The sequence below is a fragment of the Leuciscus leuciscus genome, assembly GCF_965113295.1.
Source record: "Leuciscus leuciscus genome assembly, chromosome: 21".
Lineage (NCBI taxonomy): Eukaryota > Metazoa > Chordata > Actinopteri > Cypriniformes > Leuciscidae > Leuciscus > Leuciscus leuciscus.
The window spans coordinates 28,852,154-28,867,820 of NC_138745.1; the positions used below are offsets into that span (position 1 = coordinate 28,852,154).

At 36.1% G+C, this 15,667-nt stretch overlaps 1 protein-coding gene across 6 annotated transcripts in view; it reads left to right on the forward strand.

Moving 5' to 3' along the window:
- The first annotated feature begins 7,931 nt into the window (after positions 1 to 7,931).
- qki2 (QKI, KH domain containing, RNA binding 2) overlaps positions 7,932 to 15,667 on the forward strand; it is a 36,867-nt gene continuing 29,131 nt past the window's right edge. For 3 of the 6 annotated variants that reach the window (XR_014201029.1, XR_014201030.1, XM_082151659.1), the window contains exon 1: positions 7,936 to 8,664. Coding sequence is in view for 4 of the 6 variants with exons in the window: in XM_082151659.1 (XP_082007785.1) it covers positions 8,523 to 8,664 (142 nt within the window). In the remaining 2 variants the exon portion in view is untranslated. Of the gene's footprint in view, positions 8,665 to 15,667 lie in introns of all 6 variants that reach the window. The other 3 variants (XM_082151656.1, XM_082151658.1, XM_082151657.1) reach the window with 2 other exon arrangements.

Sequence of the window (15,667 nt, forward strand, 5' to 3'; positions counted from 1 at the left end):
TTATATCCATGTAAAGCTTAAATTGTGCTCAAAATCATAATATGATTTTATTATGTACAGTATGTGTGCTACTTAATTGTATTTAACTGAGCCTTATATGCTTTTTATCTCTATTGTATTCATTTAAGGGCTGTTTCCTTTCATTTTGCAAAGGGACTGTTGATGAAAATTAGCCTTTCAGCTAACTCGAGTTCATTTACATGTATTTGAATTTTGTTTAATGTACATTGGCCCTTTTTAAATTAATAAAAAGGAAAAAAAAAGAAAGACACAGATGCGAAATGATGTGAGCATTTTTTGAACTGAATCGCATCAACCCCACAGCCTCACACCAGTACGCCGATTTCCATACTGTCTGGCATCATTCCGTGCCTATTAGCATTTAGTGGCTACATGTGGGTTTGAGAGTCACCTCAGGGCATCTCTTTGCCTTAAGCTAACTTTCCTTTTTATTGAGAGGGAAAGAAGAAGAAATGAAGTGACAGCAATGGAAGTGTGGTTGGAGGCCAGGACTGCCCATCTACTTGCAGGCTGGCATGTTGTGATGCCTGTGGGTTTCTCTGCTCTCCAGTTTTCCAGTCTAATGTTCAATGCACTTAAACCCTCTTTTTCTTCCCGCTGTGCGTCTGTGCATTGGATATGTTACATTACCCACTATGCATAATGGATTAGCAATAAATCTATTTCTGTAACGGGGCTATGTCTCCTGCATTATGTCTCTGAGGTCTTTATTAGTGAATACCACTGATTTTGTGCAGAAAGAAGTGGTGGGAGAATGAAAAGGGGTGATGAGGGGGAGGAATGGAGCTAAAATAGCTGTTGTGGATAAACCAGAGAGAGAAATGAGTACGGTGGCACTGTATTATTCAGTGTCGATAAAACACTAATGCATTCTCTGCATCTGAAGATAATAGATTCGTGATCTGTGCATCAGAGAAACAAAAATAAACAGGTTACACGATGTATCAGAAAACGAATACATCTGCTGTAATTCTTAGTTTCAACCATTGAGCATGATCAGGGATGTACGCAAACTCCTAATATTCACAAAAATCTTTCCCTCATCCCTTGCAATTTATTGATAAAACTAAATGTTATAAAAAGTAATTGTATAAAATAATGTATAGCTATTTGTATTATGATTTCAGCTAGCAATAAAAGTCAAACACTTTTAAATTCATTCCACCTAATTCTCTAAGTAAGCGTCTAGCGATTTCTGAGAAATGCTGTTGATATTTGAAATCACCAATCAAAACACGCCCCTTCCGAAAAGGATCACACCCCTTTCTTGATAGCTCCGCCCCCAAATTCTTGAACAAGTTGTGTAGCACAGGCACCTCCCCCCTCATGAGTAGGCTACTGCTGATTGGCTAAGGGTGTTTTGGTGCTCGGTCCGATCCACTTTCAACAGCGTTTCTCAGAAATCGCTTACTGCACCTTTAAAATAAGCGCAGAGAATGCAAAAGAAAGTATGTCCGAACATGATCATACATACACAGAAAATATTAAATTATTTCTAGCATACTGATGCTTTTTGAAAAGATAAATTTCCTTTGGCGTTCTTCAGATTCAGAATGTTCCAGCAGAATATGGTTGAGAAAATGATTCATCCTCTGAATTTAAGGGAGCCACAGGTGTGAACCCCAATTCTAGAGGTCTTTTTTATTTTGTTTTTCTCAAGCTGACAAAATTATTCTTCAAACAGAGCAACAAATTGTCTCACTATGGCCTCTCAACAGTTAGGACCACCAGCTGACTGGTGAGTGACAGGTGATGGGCAGCTGAATCTACGGCTAAGGTGGGCTGCCTCACTGGAGGTGGTCTTAAGAATATCTGCTGCAGGCCACATATGAATTGCAGTGATGCAGAAAGGATTTTGATATGACTTGTAGAGAAGGAATCACTTGACTCTATACACATTTAAGAGGTTCTGCATTCTCACTGCATGTGCTTGAATCCTTCTGAAATAAGACTGATGGTGTAAATAAGGATAAAAAGATAAAAAAATTCAGTGTTATTTATGTGGGCAGTAGATCACAGAATTATTGTCACATTCAGTGTAAATTTACACACATTTTTAGCAATCCCCTTCTTGCCAATGCAACTTAATCACAATTAACTATAGGAGCTATAGTCCTTGTTTTCTTTAATGCGTTTTTTATATAATTATGTACATTTATATAAATACACTACTGTTAATTTTTTAGAAGTTTATACTTTTATTCAGCAAGGATGCATTCATTTGATCAAAAGTGACAGTAAAGACTTTTACATTGTTACAAAAAAATACATATTTCAAATAAATGCTGTTCTTTTGACGTTTCTGTTTGTCAAAGAATCCTGGAAAAAATGTATCACGTATATCAATTATTAAGCAACAAAATAGTTTTTAACATTGATGATACTAAGAAATGTTTCTTGAGCACCAAATCAGCATATTAAAATGATTTCCGAAAAATCATGTGACACTGAAGACTGGAGAAATTATTTAAAATTTATAAAAAAATATTTATATTTTTAGTGCATTTTTGATCAAATAAATGCAGCCTTGGTGTGTGTGTGTGTGTGTGTGTGTGTGTGTGTGTGTGTGAATATACAAAATATGTTTTAAAAAGATAAAATGTGATAAATAAAACACACAATGAATGATAAATTATCTTAATGCCATGAATGTCTGTGTATCATATTCCTTGCTTTACATGGATACTTTGCACCACTTGTATCAATAGATTATAATGGAATGTCAGAAGATGCAGACATGAAGCCTAAGCATGGGATGAACTTTGACCTTTCAACTGACCCAGGCCCCATGCTGAATGTAAAGCTTGTTTGGCTTGTTGACAGAACAGCATGCGTGCACAGAGCAAAGGCAAATGCACTTGCCTCTTTAACTCCTTCTTGGCTTTGGTATGTGTGCTATGACGTGGGAGAGACACTTAATAGTCTCTCGGCATTCATCATAACATCATAGACAAAGCATGTTCATTCTCTGTATTCCACTAATATATACACACGCTGGATTGCAGAGTACCGACAGGCTACAAACCAACATTGTTGGTACACAAAGGCCCAGTGGCAAAACATGCATCATACACCATGTCATACCCAACGTACATTCCCAGACATACAGCATTATTACACACACACACACACACACACACACACACACACACACACACACACACACACACACACACACACACACACACACACACACACACACACACACACACACACACACACACACACACACACACACATTGGATGCTTATGTACATAGACATGATTGTTAGATGAGCATTCACAAACAAATTGTGAACAAACATTGTTTAACATAATCACACAACTGGGACACACACTCTCATCGCCATGTCACAAGTAGTTTCCAGCCTTTCTACCCATGAAAGCAAAACAGTTGCATAAGTTCCCTGTATCTGTTTAACAATAATACAATTTGTCTTATGACCAAAATAACGTTTTCAAATGGTTTTCCTGTCAGCATACAGTCCTCATTACGGAGCCCCTAAAGGGATATGGTGGTGGAAATTTGTTTTGTTTTTTCAAGCGAAACCAAAGTTTCTTGGGACAACACAAAACATTTGCAACAGAACACAAAAACATTGACTTATAATTTTTCCGCACATCTCAGATTTTTTTCCATCACCATGTACGGGGCTCCGTACTTCTAAAAGTCAGCATGAATAAAAACCGTCTAACTTATTTGAATGTACTTTTAGGCATTTACATTTAATCATTTAGCTGACGCTTTTATCCAAAGCGAACGTTCTTTCAATCTTAAATTTGTCCTGTTGTCGACAGACTCAAGCGCATTGAGAATGTCAGAATGTGTGTCTGTATATTGTATCCAGTGTAGACAGTGGCAGTGATTATAATGGCTTCTGTTTGTTTTTGACGTGACATAATGCTCACATCCAGTGTAGGCAAATATCAGCCATTAAAGGGTTAGTTCACCCAAAGACTGTACTCACACTCAAGTCCTCCTAGGTATATATGACTTTCTTCTTTTAGCTAAACACAGTCAGAGTTAAAAATATCCTGGCTCTTCCAAGCTTTATGATGGGAGTGAATGGTATACCATTTTTTTAAGCCCCCCCAAAAAAGCACACCCATCCATCATAAAAGTAATCCATATGGCTCCAGGTGGTTAACAATGGCCTTCTGAAGCAAAGCAATGATTTTTTGTAAGAAAAATATCCATAATTATAATATTATAAACTGTAATCACTAGCTTCCAGTAATGTCCGTCCGCACATTCATGAGAGAGTCGAGTTCCGGCGTATGACATATGACGACTGGCATAAGCTTAGCTGAGAGTGGACGCCTCTCGCAGTTCAAACAAATAGGGCTGGGCAACAAACTCAAGCTTTTCTGACATTTTTTAAAACTTCTCGTTTTAGACTTCTAATTCGTGACCGGTGTTTTGTTTTCAAGGTCAGAGGTCACTCTTCCGCCGGAACTAGACTCGCGTATACGCCCGTTACCGGAAGCCAGTGATTAGGGTTTAAAAAGTTATAAAGAAATTTTTTCTTACAAAAACACACCGCTTTGCTTCAGAAGGCCGTTATTAACTAAGCCTTATGGATTAGTTTCATGATGTATGGATGTACTTTTTTTGGCTTCAAAAAAATGTGTACCATTCACTCCCATTATAAAGCTTGGAGGAGCTAAGATATTTTTTAATATAACTATATTGTGTTTGGCTGAAAGAAGAAAGTCATATACACCTAGGATGGCTTGAAGGCGAGGATAATTTTTGGGTGAACTAACCCTTTAAAGTGACTGAATGCCAGTAGGAGGGTTCTTTGGTATGATGATTCATTGTTATTCGCTCTGCTGGCAGTCATATTCAAATGTATTTACCCGTCTGATATCACAGACCTCGCAATATCAAAACAAGACGTTTTTTGGAGCCTGATTGAAGAAATGCTTTGTTTATAATGAGGAGATTTTAAGCTATAAAACTTGCAGGATGTTTTACTGGTACAAAGACTTTTGATATGTCAAAAAATCAAGGCAAATTTGATTTCTCATGTCATGACCCCTTTAAGCTGAAAACAGTGAACTCAAACTTGACAATTCGTAGTTTTTTCATGGAATATCGCAGTTTATTATAAATGATTTATCCACACACATTATTATTTTATTTAAAATGCATGTGCTCTCATGATCTTTAATCAAAAACATCTTTCGCTCCCCCTTACAACTGACATCTCATCCAATCCTGCCCTACATTTTTCTCATTCAAGAACTCATATGTCACAACAGAAAATGTGAAGTTTTTAATTTCATAAGTTAACAATTTATAATGTAGTACTATTACACAATGTCTAAAACAGCCCCTATCTGTTTGTACAACCAATGGCAGACAGAAATTGTGAAAACCTATTTGAAAAATAGTATTTTTGTGCACATTTCAGTTGTGCATCACTTAACTAAATGAATGCTTCAATAAGCCTCGGTTGAAAGAGGATATGTGTGTGTGATGCGCACATCAGCATAACAAATCTGTGTAGTTTCTTGTGTAGTGTAACTTTCCACAAAGACAATTAAAAACTTTTTCTTTGTTTTGCTCAGAGCCTATAATAATCTTATTGAGGTGTCAATCAAATGACTATTGTGTGTTTTTCCTTTTTTTCTCCAATAGATTTGCACATAGTCTTTTGTCAATACATCTCACTGCATGGCTTTGCCTAGTGAACTGTTTTCTCTCTCTCTCTCTATCAGAAGAAGGTGCAGTAATGAAACGGTCCGTTCTCTCACTAGTCTGTTAATTACTTCTCTATTTATTTAGCCGTTGTGCTGTGGTGATGGGAGGCCCTGGGGATTGTCTGACTCCCATGCTAAATAGCCTGCATTCCAATCCCTTGATGCCCAGGCTAATACCATCCTCACTTTCATCTCCACGGCCTGGCAAATTAGCACCCATCTGACTCCCCATAGTGAAAAATAAGGGTATAAAGGGTCGCATAGCATCCCGGAGGAATGTTCTGACAACTGAAATATATAGTTACATACTCATACACACTGTGACTTGACAGTTTTCTGCTAGGTAATGCTTTAGCCATAAACCGTGATCCTCAAAAAATCCTGTCTGAAAAATATTTATCTTAAAAAATTTTTTTTAAAAATAAAAATAAAAATCTCAACCTGTATTTTTGTACTGTTTTCAGTTTCATATATGCTCAAAACAAGAAAAAAGTCCAATACACATACATATACATATATATACATACATACATATGAAGAGTTCAGATGCAAAAGCCTCTAAGTGCCATCTGAAATTTTCTTCTAGAATGATCATTTTTATAAAGCTTGTATATTTAAGTTAAGTAATTTCACTTAAATGACAATTAATAGGTCATTTGCATTGAGATTTAAGTGAAATTATTAAACTTAAATATACGAGCTTGATAAAAATGATCATTCTAGAAGAATATTTCAGATGGCACTTAGAGGCTTTTGCATCTGAACTCTTCATATATATATATATATATATATATATATATATATATATATATCTCAAGTAAATTGGTCTTTACTGTATATTTTTGGGTATTTTTACTAGGAAAAATTGTGCTGATTAGGTTTTTTATTTATTTATTTTTTTACAGTGTGTGCGTATAGTTTAGCATGCTAACCACGATCACTCAGTGTACAATCACAAAGGCAGCAGGAACACTAACTTTTCCTCCTATCTTTGGATCTGTTTCTTTTTGCATTTACCATAGTTGCTTAAAATGTCACATGGCACAAATCTGATCCCAGGTCAGCATTTCATCATCAAACTGTTCCCTGTAAGAGGGCCTCTCATTCTGGCCTTTTGCTGTTGTGAGAGCAATAGCTGAAGTCTGTTCATCTACATAAGAATGCTGCCCACTTCACAGAGGAAAGAGGAGGGCCGCGCAAACTGATGAAAACTTTTCCTGTTCCCCCAAGCCCTTTCATTCCTCTCTCTCCTTTTTCTCAAGACTTGGCTCAAGATGTTTCACACACACTCAGAAATAAAACCTTCTTAAAACGTGGCGTTTGAACATGTATAACACATGCTTATAAAACAAGGTCAGTGTAGTAGCAGGAGAGTACAGACACAGCTAGTCAAACTTGATTTTAAAGACCATGATATCCACCATGCTTCCTCCAAGATAATGTTATCTCTGAGACAGTGGCATGCTTAAATATTTAGCAATGCATTGGAATGCAGAAAAATAGCCTGCCCACTTTTTTGACTCATGTCATCGCTTCGGGGTTATTAAGTGTGTGTATTTGTGTGTATAGGGCAGAATGTCTGAAAATGTAGTAAGTTTGGTTTAGGGTTATGAAGTGCATCTTGGCTATAGTTGTCACACAAGAAAATTGCCTATATCTCAGTAACTACCCAGCTAACAAAAGTGTTCATATGTTAACGTTCTCACTCTGTTATTAAACGTTTTTTTCTTAATGTTTTATGAACATTCAAAAACAATGTTTTTTTTTTTTTTTTTTGTGCTAACATTTTGATGACGTTATTAAAGACCAGATCAATTTAAATGAATGTCATATTAACGTTACTAGAATAACGTTTGTTCATAACTTTAAGAGAACATTGCCAGAACGTTCGAATGTCCAATTACATATTTTGCATATTCTCGCTATGGCATATTGTCACAAACTGTATTTTTAATGGGAATGTTTCATTTAAAAATGGCAACAACTAGGCTCTAGCCCCTGGCTGGCTTCCCATACAAAGAGTCTGTAGAATTCATAATGACTTTAATGTAAGAAAAACGTTGTGAATGGGAGCTCCTCCTCAACCTCAAGTATACTGTATGTGTACAAGTTTGAGAGAGAGAGAGAGAGAGAGAGAGAGAGAGAGAGAGAGATTGTGCTGGTTTCTCCTCCCATTGGCGACTTCGCACGATGGCAATGTTGAGCAGTGTAGGGTTGATCATGATCATGTGACTGACAGACAGCTTTGGGAGAGAACGGCACTGAACACAGAAACATCAGGCGCGCGCGACTAAAGGAGATTCCACAGCGCGAGAGGTAGAGCCTACAAGTGAACATTGCCCCTGCTTTAAAACCGTTATTCAAGTGCTCTGAAACACATCGACGGTGGTTGAAAAAGTCCTGGGAGGAGAAGAAGCTGTTTTCAACAGCCTGGATAGAGGTTTGGTGTGGTGGCTATAAAACATACTCTGTTGAAGAGGAGAGACGAACAAATCTCAGCGGGCATGCGGGAGTTTTTGGAGTTATTTGACTGCAAACATTCTACAAACAAATAAGAACTTTCGCGCAGATTCGTTTCGTTAATTGCGTCATCGGTTTTTTTTAAACGGATGATTGAGGGTGATACAAAGTTGGAACTTTGTGTTTGAAAAGTAGCAACATCGTGTCAAAAGTTTGGAATAAAACGGAAAACATATAAAACCCCTCCGTTTGCGTTTTTGTGGGGGGCTGTCGTGTTTTTCCAAAGCTTAACGCATTTTTTTTTTTAGCTTTTTTTTTGGGCCAATATTTTAAACATGGTTGGGGAAATGGAAACGAAGGAGAAGCCTAAGCCGACTCCTGATTATCTGATGCAGCTCATGAATGACAAGAAACTGATGAGCAGCCTGCCAAACTTCTGTGGCATTTTCAACCATCTCGAGCGACTGTTAGATGAAGGTGAGAGTTCTGGTATTTTATAAAAAGAACGGATGAATGTGTTTGGAAAAACTGCGGATGCTCGCAGATGTAGGCTATCCTAAAAATGTCAGTGTTGTTATTTTTCTGTTTCAGTGTTGTTGTAAAAAAGCTCTTAAATTTGTTGTAAAAATATATTTTGATCACTTTTATTCATTCCAGTGATTCGAGTTTTTATTGTATTTTATTCGTTATACGATTAATTTAGTAAGTAACGTAGGCTACACTTAGCAAGTTACACTGTGTTGTTACGCCAATGGGTGGCGACAAGTGCATATGATTATCAGTGAGTCTTTGAATCATTCACTCCTGATTCGTTGAAAGCATCAAGTCTTATGATAGGCTACTTTATTAAAATTTCCTTGCTTGCTAATCCACTATGAGACTATGGACCTAACTGTTTATGCATCATTCATTCATGTTTTCCTATAGAACACAAACAGCACATTTGTCCTATGCTGGAAAAAGCTATGACTTCTGTCATGCAATATTAGAGTCAAAGTAATTTCTACACATAATTTCTCTCTTCTTTATTGTGAACAAGACTAACTCTGTGCTGCCTCAAAACAACGACTTGTTCAGTGAAGGAAGTGTGTTCTTTCAATTGATCCAACAAATGAAATTATTCTTCACAGCTCTTACTTTAAAGCGATTTAGTCAGTATTTGAAACCAGGAAAGCAGTCAAAAGGAAGGGACTTTGATGAACGAAAGATAGATGTCTCCATGGAAGCAAACAACAGCGATTTATTCGAGGACATGGCTTATTTAAAAAAAAAAAGATTATTTCATGAACGAAAGAACACATTTGCTTATCACTACAGAAGGTTATTCATTCTTTCAGACTGTAACAATGATGGTAATGACCATGTTCTGATTTTTTTTTAACAGGCTTCAGAAACATTTCAGACAGTATAATTTCTTCCTTAAACGACCATAGCTGAAAAAGTTTTTTATTTTTTTTATTTGCTCAAATGAATCCGTTACATGACCTGGAAATGTCTTTAATCTTATCCACACACACTGAGATATTTTGCAGCAAGCTTATTAAATCAGCACAGATGCATTCAATTACAAAATATCATAACGGGCCATGACGCAGTTGGATGTTACTCCGATTTAGGGAACTGGTGGCTGTAATCGAGACTAACCTACTTGTTTGCTTTGTGAATTTAGAGGTATGGCTATTTTTAACACGTACTACAGTGGCACGACATCTGTCTAGGCTCTCCAGACCTGGATGGTATTGTAAAAGAAGTTTTGTACTTAAAGTGAAAAGCTTGAGTTTGCTCAGAGTTGACACTTCTAACATATTCAAATGCTGCGCAGAACGCATGTAACAGTTTTCCTCTGAGAATGCAGGGGAAGCTAAGGATGTGATAACAGAACCACTTCTCTCTTTCTCCCTCTCATTCTAATCAGCCCATGGCCCTGGTTTATTTCATTCCCAGTTTATTGCTGATAATCCAGTGTAATAATATAAATGTTATCACTGCAATACTTTCATGGAGAGATGGGTGATCTGTTAGATTTATATATAGAGTATCTTGCAATCCATATTAGAGTGGATTTTGTCTCTGCTTTATCGGTACACTGAAATCTCTCTAGATTCATCATTGCTCACCCATAGCTTGTGGCATATTGAAGGATGTGTCATAAATAAACTCACAAAACTCGAGGGTTTTCAGTTCCTCTGTTTAGAGCTAATTTAGCCTTATCTGTTCTCTTCAGCTGAGCAAATCACAAACTGTTGGGAGCTCTTAAAATGTTGATTGTCAGGTGGAATTACAAAGTTGAGCTTTTTTTGATCTAGCTTTCTTCTCACAATCACAGTTTCTGAATCACCCACTACATTTGGTATAGCTTTAGTGTCTCATATATTTTCCTTAAATGAGGATCCAGTTCTGTCAGGTTATTTTAAAGAGGTTACTGAGCTTGGTATTTTGCTTGAGCACAGGCTATTTTTTCAACACGCTCATTGGATTTTATGATGCCAGAGAACTCCATTGTTTGGGTTTGCAGTTTTCAAATGTGTTAATTTTTTACCTAAAATTCAAGGCATCCTTACAGTTTCTAGTTGCTCTTATAGGTTTATCTCTGAATTATTTAAAATGTAGGCTACTGTTTATAGCAGTTGTTCTTGCATGCATTGTCTGTTGTGTTCTAAATGAACACAGCTTGTTACACATAATATTTTATAACCCCATATTATTTAATATTGTGCACTCTTCTGGGTTTTGTAAATCTCCAGTGTTGGTTTTCCAAGTGCTGCTCTTTTTCTTCTCACTTATTTTGAGTTCCCTCTGAGGAACATACAGTATATTCTGCTGGTATGCAGCTAATTGAATTATTTGAGTAATTATGCCATCATTGAAGGAAAATATCTGGGAGCGAATCCAGAAGTAGTGTTGAACCTCTCGTTGAAAACACTGGCTTTTCTTTATCTGATTTAGATATAAAAAGAGACTTCGGAGCCCCAGGGGGCCTACTAGTGATTCAAAGATGAAATTGTTGCAAAATGTGCTTTTTACTGCAACTGTTCTGTTGCCTCTTATTATTGCGTAATATAAATAATATTGGGCTTGCGTTAACAACATTGCTCAAATGTTGTTGTTGGAGGCACTTTCAATAAATGGGGTACAAAATATGGGCAAAAAAACTATTTTAACTTCTAAATGGTCAGCAAAAGAAACAGGCAAAATGTATAAAATAATTGACATGATTCCAATAAATAAAAAATTTTTTTAAATGGATTGTGTTTTCTATCAATACACTTTAAATAAACATTGAAATGAAATAGAAAAAATGTATATGGTTACCACACTGTAAAAAAAGTTGCTGCCTTAAATATTTAAGTACAATGAATCAACTTGGATGTTTAAGTAATTTCAACTTAAATAAAATTTACTGACTTAAAAAAAAAATTTTTTTTTACAGTGCATAAAATGAAGAAATGTATTCGTTTGATTGTGTTTTCGTGTAATACTTTGGGTTAAAGTTTGCATCCCATTTATAAAGTGCCTTGAACATTGTGATTTTCTTTTCTTTTTTCTGGTGGGGTATCTTTTAATGCGTGTATTTAAGTCTGTCTTTCTAAATGTCTCCATAGCATAATGTATTTCCTAAAGGGGTGAAAGTTAGAATTTTCACCAGTGCCTCTTGACCTCTGATTGTCCTCATATTATGGTCTTCTCGGTTAAACTGTAAAGCGTGGTGCTCTGGTCACCCCGTCCAAACATAGAGTGGCACATGAGCAATGAAGAGACGCCTCTCTGACCTATATGCATCATATGACCGTGACAAGGGCACACACAGAGTGGAGTGGAGCAAAGATCACATGATTCTTCATGAGTCTGTCATCACTTCATGACTGTTAGAAGTGCTGAATGTTCCACAGATAGAGATCAAGTGAATATATGTGTGTGTGAGAGAGAGAGAGAGAGTATCGGGTATTCCAGGAAACATTTTGTCACATATAATTGTGTCCATGTATCTATTATTTAACAAGTTCATGATTGTTCCATATATTCATGCTCCCCTGAAATGCCTTTCAGTATGAATGAATGTGTGAGTGAGTGTAGTTAAATGACCTTTTCGATTCAGACTACATGTGACATCCATGGTCTTTGATTTTGACTGCATTAAGCTATTACCTCCTTAGCCAGATCCCGTGACACAGACAGAGCGAGATGCTGAAAGTCCCAGGGGATCAGGGTTTGGGGTGAGGGCAACAGGTGAATGAAAAAGGCTTAAATCACTGTTCAACCAAATGAAAAGCTCCATCAGGGTGTCACACCAGTTATTATATTTATTAGCATCAGAAAATGTTGCAATTAGAAAACGTTTTATAATAAAGCAATATTTTATTACATTTAGACTACTGTTCAAAAGATTTTTTAAATACTTTTATTCAGCAAGGATGCATTAAATCTATCAAAATAACTTCTTACATTGTTACAAAAATATATTTCACATAAATGCTGTTCTTTTGATATTTCTATTCATCAAAGAATCCTGAAAAAAAAATGTATCATGGTTTCTACAAAAAAGCAGCGCAACTGTTTTCAACATTGATGATAATAAGAAATGTTACCAAATCAGCATATTTGAATGATTTTTGAAGGATCATGTGACAATGGTTGCAAAATTCTAATAAATTACATTTGACAAATATATTAAAATATTAAACCATTAATTTAAATTGTAATAATATTTCACAATAATACTGTTTTTAGTATTTTTTTTATCAAATAAATGCAAATAAATGGTGCAAAAAAGAGAATTCTTTCTTTTTTTCTTTCCTTTTTAACGCCAAGCCAACTTCTTTGGCTATGTTAATGGCGAGAGCCAGGTTTAGCTATTACATTTTTTTTTTTTTTATCTTTTAAAGGGGTGGTATAATGCCCTTTTCACAAGATGTAAAATCAATCTCTGATGTCCCCAGAGTGTGTATGTGAAGTTTTAGCTCAAAATACCCCACCAATATTTTTATATAGAATGTTAAAGTTAACATTCTTTTATATAGAATGTTAAAGAATGTTAAAGAACGCCTCGTTTTGTGTGAGCCCCTTTAAATGCAAATGAGCTGCTGCTCCCGGCACAGGGGGCGGAGCAACAAGAGCTCTTGTCCTTAGCAGCTTTTATTACCTCACACAGACATGCACTGAAAATTTCGAAAACTTTTAGTCTTTTATGTTCAAACCGGACTCAGAAAGATGGAGAGACTCAAGAAGAAGTGACAACATGTAGACAACATTCCTGAATGGTTAGTTGATGCATTTATGTAGCTTATGTGTAGTTATCTTCTAGTCTTTGATTAGTAAATTCTGTCTTGATAATCTATAAATCGTGTTCCGGGGTCGGGTTTATGTAAATATTGGGGTTGGTGATGTCACTAACCCGGGAGGAATGTCGTGTAGTCCATACCAGGCGTTTGTTGTATTCCTTAAAAAGCAATTTCTTTAAAAGAAATATCTCTCTTTGCTTAACTTGAACGTCGTTACTTTGCAGATGTTGTTTATGCTCAAACAGCAACATTACACACTAACTAAAGTTAGAAATGTGAAATCATAATCAAGATTTTTTTTTTTCTCTAAAAACCTTAAGGCTAAATTTGGATTTACTTGGTTAAAAACCTTTTCAAAAGTATCAACAGAATAAAACATGTTCCTCACAGGGGTAGAAGTATTACATATGTGTTTAATGGACAGTGGAATCTGACAAGAGGAACTCTTTGTGGAATTTTATCTTGATAGTAAAAAATGTATGTGCAAGTCTTGAGTGTTATATCCAGCATTGTATGCAAATGACTTGATCCCAGCGATTATTAAAAGGGAATATATGTTTTGTCCCAACATTTTGGTAATTTGTTGTTTAAGCACTGATCCCATTCCAAATCCCATTCCGACTGTCATTTATTTTCGGGTGTATACATTTCATTTTGGTCTCAGATCTGTGAAAGGCACATCATTTTACTGGTTCTGTAGATAATGCTTCTTTGACAGAACTGTCTGGAGACTTCTTTCAAAAACATAAAAAAAATCTTACCGACCTCAAACTTTTGACTGGTAGTTGATATTTTATTATATTTATATTTTTCAAGACATGATTTTATCCATCAGGAATTTATTGCATCATAAAAAGTGGTCACTTTGACAAGTGGTATAAAAATAAGAGGGTTTAGTGATGTCTGCCGAAAAGTCGTTTCAGAGGTCAGCACAAGTTCTTACATTTAGTTATGACAAATGTTTTTCTGTGGAATAACAATCATTACTGGCATCAATTGATTTTCTTTCCCAGAGAAAAGCTAAATAAATACTCATCCACAAAGGGATTTAACATATCTGGGTTTTGCTAGGGAGGTTTAGAGGTGAATCTCAAACAATATTGGGGAAAAAATAGTTTTAATGATGTTTAAATCTGACTAGATCTGACTCCCTGACCATCAGACAGTTTTTCACAATGGCTTTTCTGAGTGAATCTGCTTTGTTTGGCAGTGGCCGACATGACCTTGAGCTATAAAGTGACAGTCATAATGTCGTTTTCAGGTCAAATCTTAGCTTCAGTGTCAATCCTCGTGTCTTGTGTGTTTGTGAAGGTGCTTTTCAGTTGTTTGTGTGTTTTTCTTTGTCTCCCTTTTGGCCGTTTTCTTTGATAAGATAAATGTTGATTATCAAGCGTGTCAGTGATCTCATCAGTCTCCTGCTCTTTCCAGGCAGCTTAGCTTGCATCTGTAAATACTCAATACTTATCTCACCCTTAACTGCCAGTTTGCCCCACAGTCGTCTTGACACCACCAGACAATTCCTCTGTCTCTCTCAACCTAAACTCAATCAGCAATCATCCAATCACAATAGCACGTTACTGCTGACCAACACAATCAGAGTGATAAGCGCAAGCTGCACATTCAAATTTCCTGATTGCTTGGAGAATCAAGATGACCTTGATGGGAAATTCTGTCGTGTACATGTACTCACCCTCGTGTAGTTCCAAATCTGTATTACTGTTTTTCTTATAGTCAAAAGAAGCATTTGAACCATCTTAATTTATATTAATCATTACAAAATTCAGTTTATATGTATATGTTTTTAAGTCATTTGATAGTTTTGATGAGCAGATCAAATGTTTAGTCTATATTTTCAGAAAATCCTGCACTCCGCTGTACCTTTTGAGTGAAAAATTGTGCCTTTCAGTGCTTCACGTGTCAGGTTGGATGTCAATGACATCATCAGAGCTCATTGGTCCTTGTGGCACATCACATGGTCAGCCATCGTCAATCATGCTTGATTTAAGAGCTATGGCAGAAGGCATGATTTTCAGTGAAACATGACTTAAATTTGTGTCTGTTCATCATGCATGGCTTTCGCAATTAAATAATGACAGATTTTTTTTTATGCATGGAAGAGATGTCAACACAGCAAGCATTCAAAATGCTGTTAATTAGAATAATTTATGTACGTTGCATTTTTAAGTCATTAATTGTTGGCT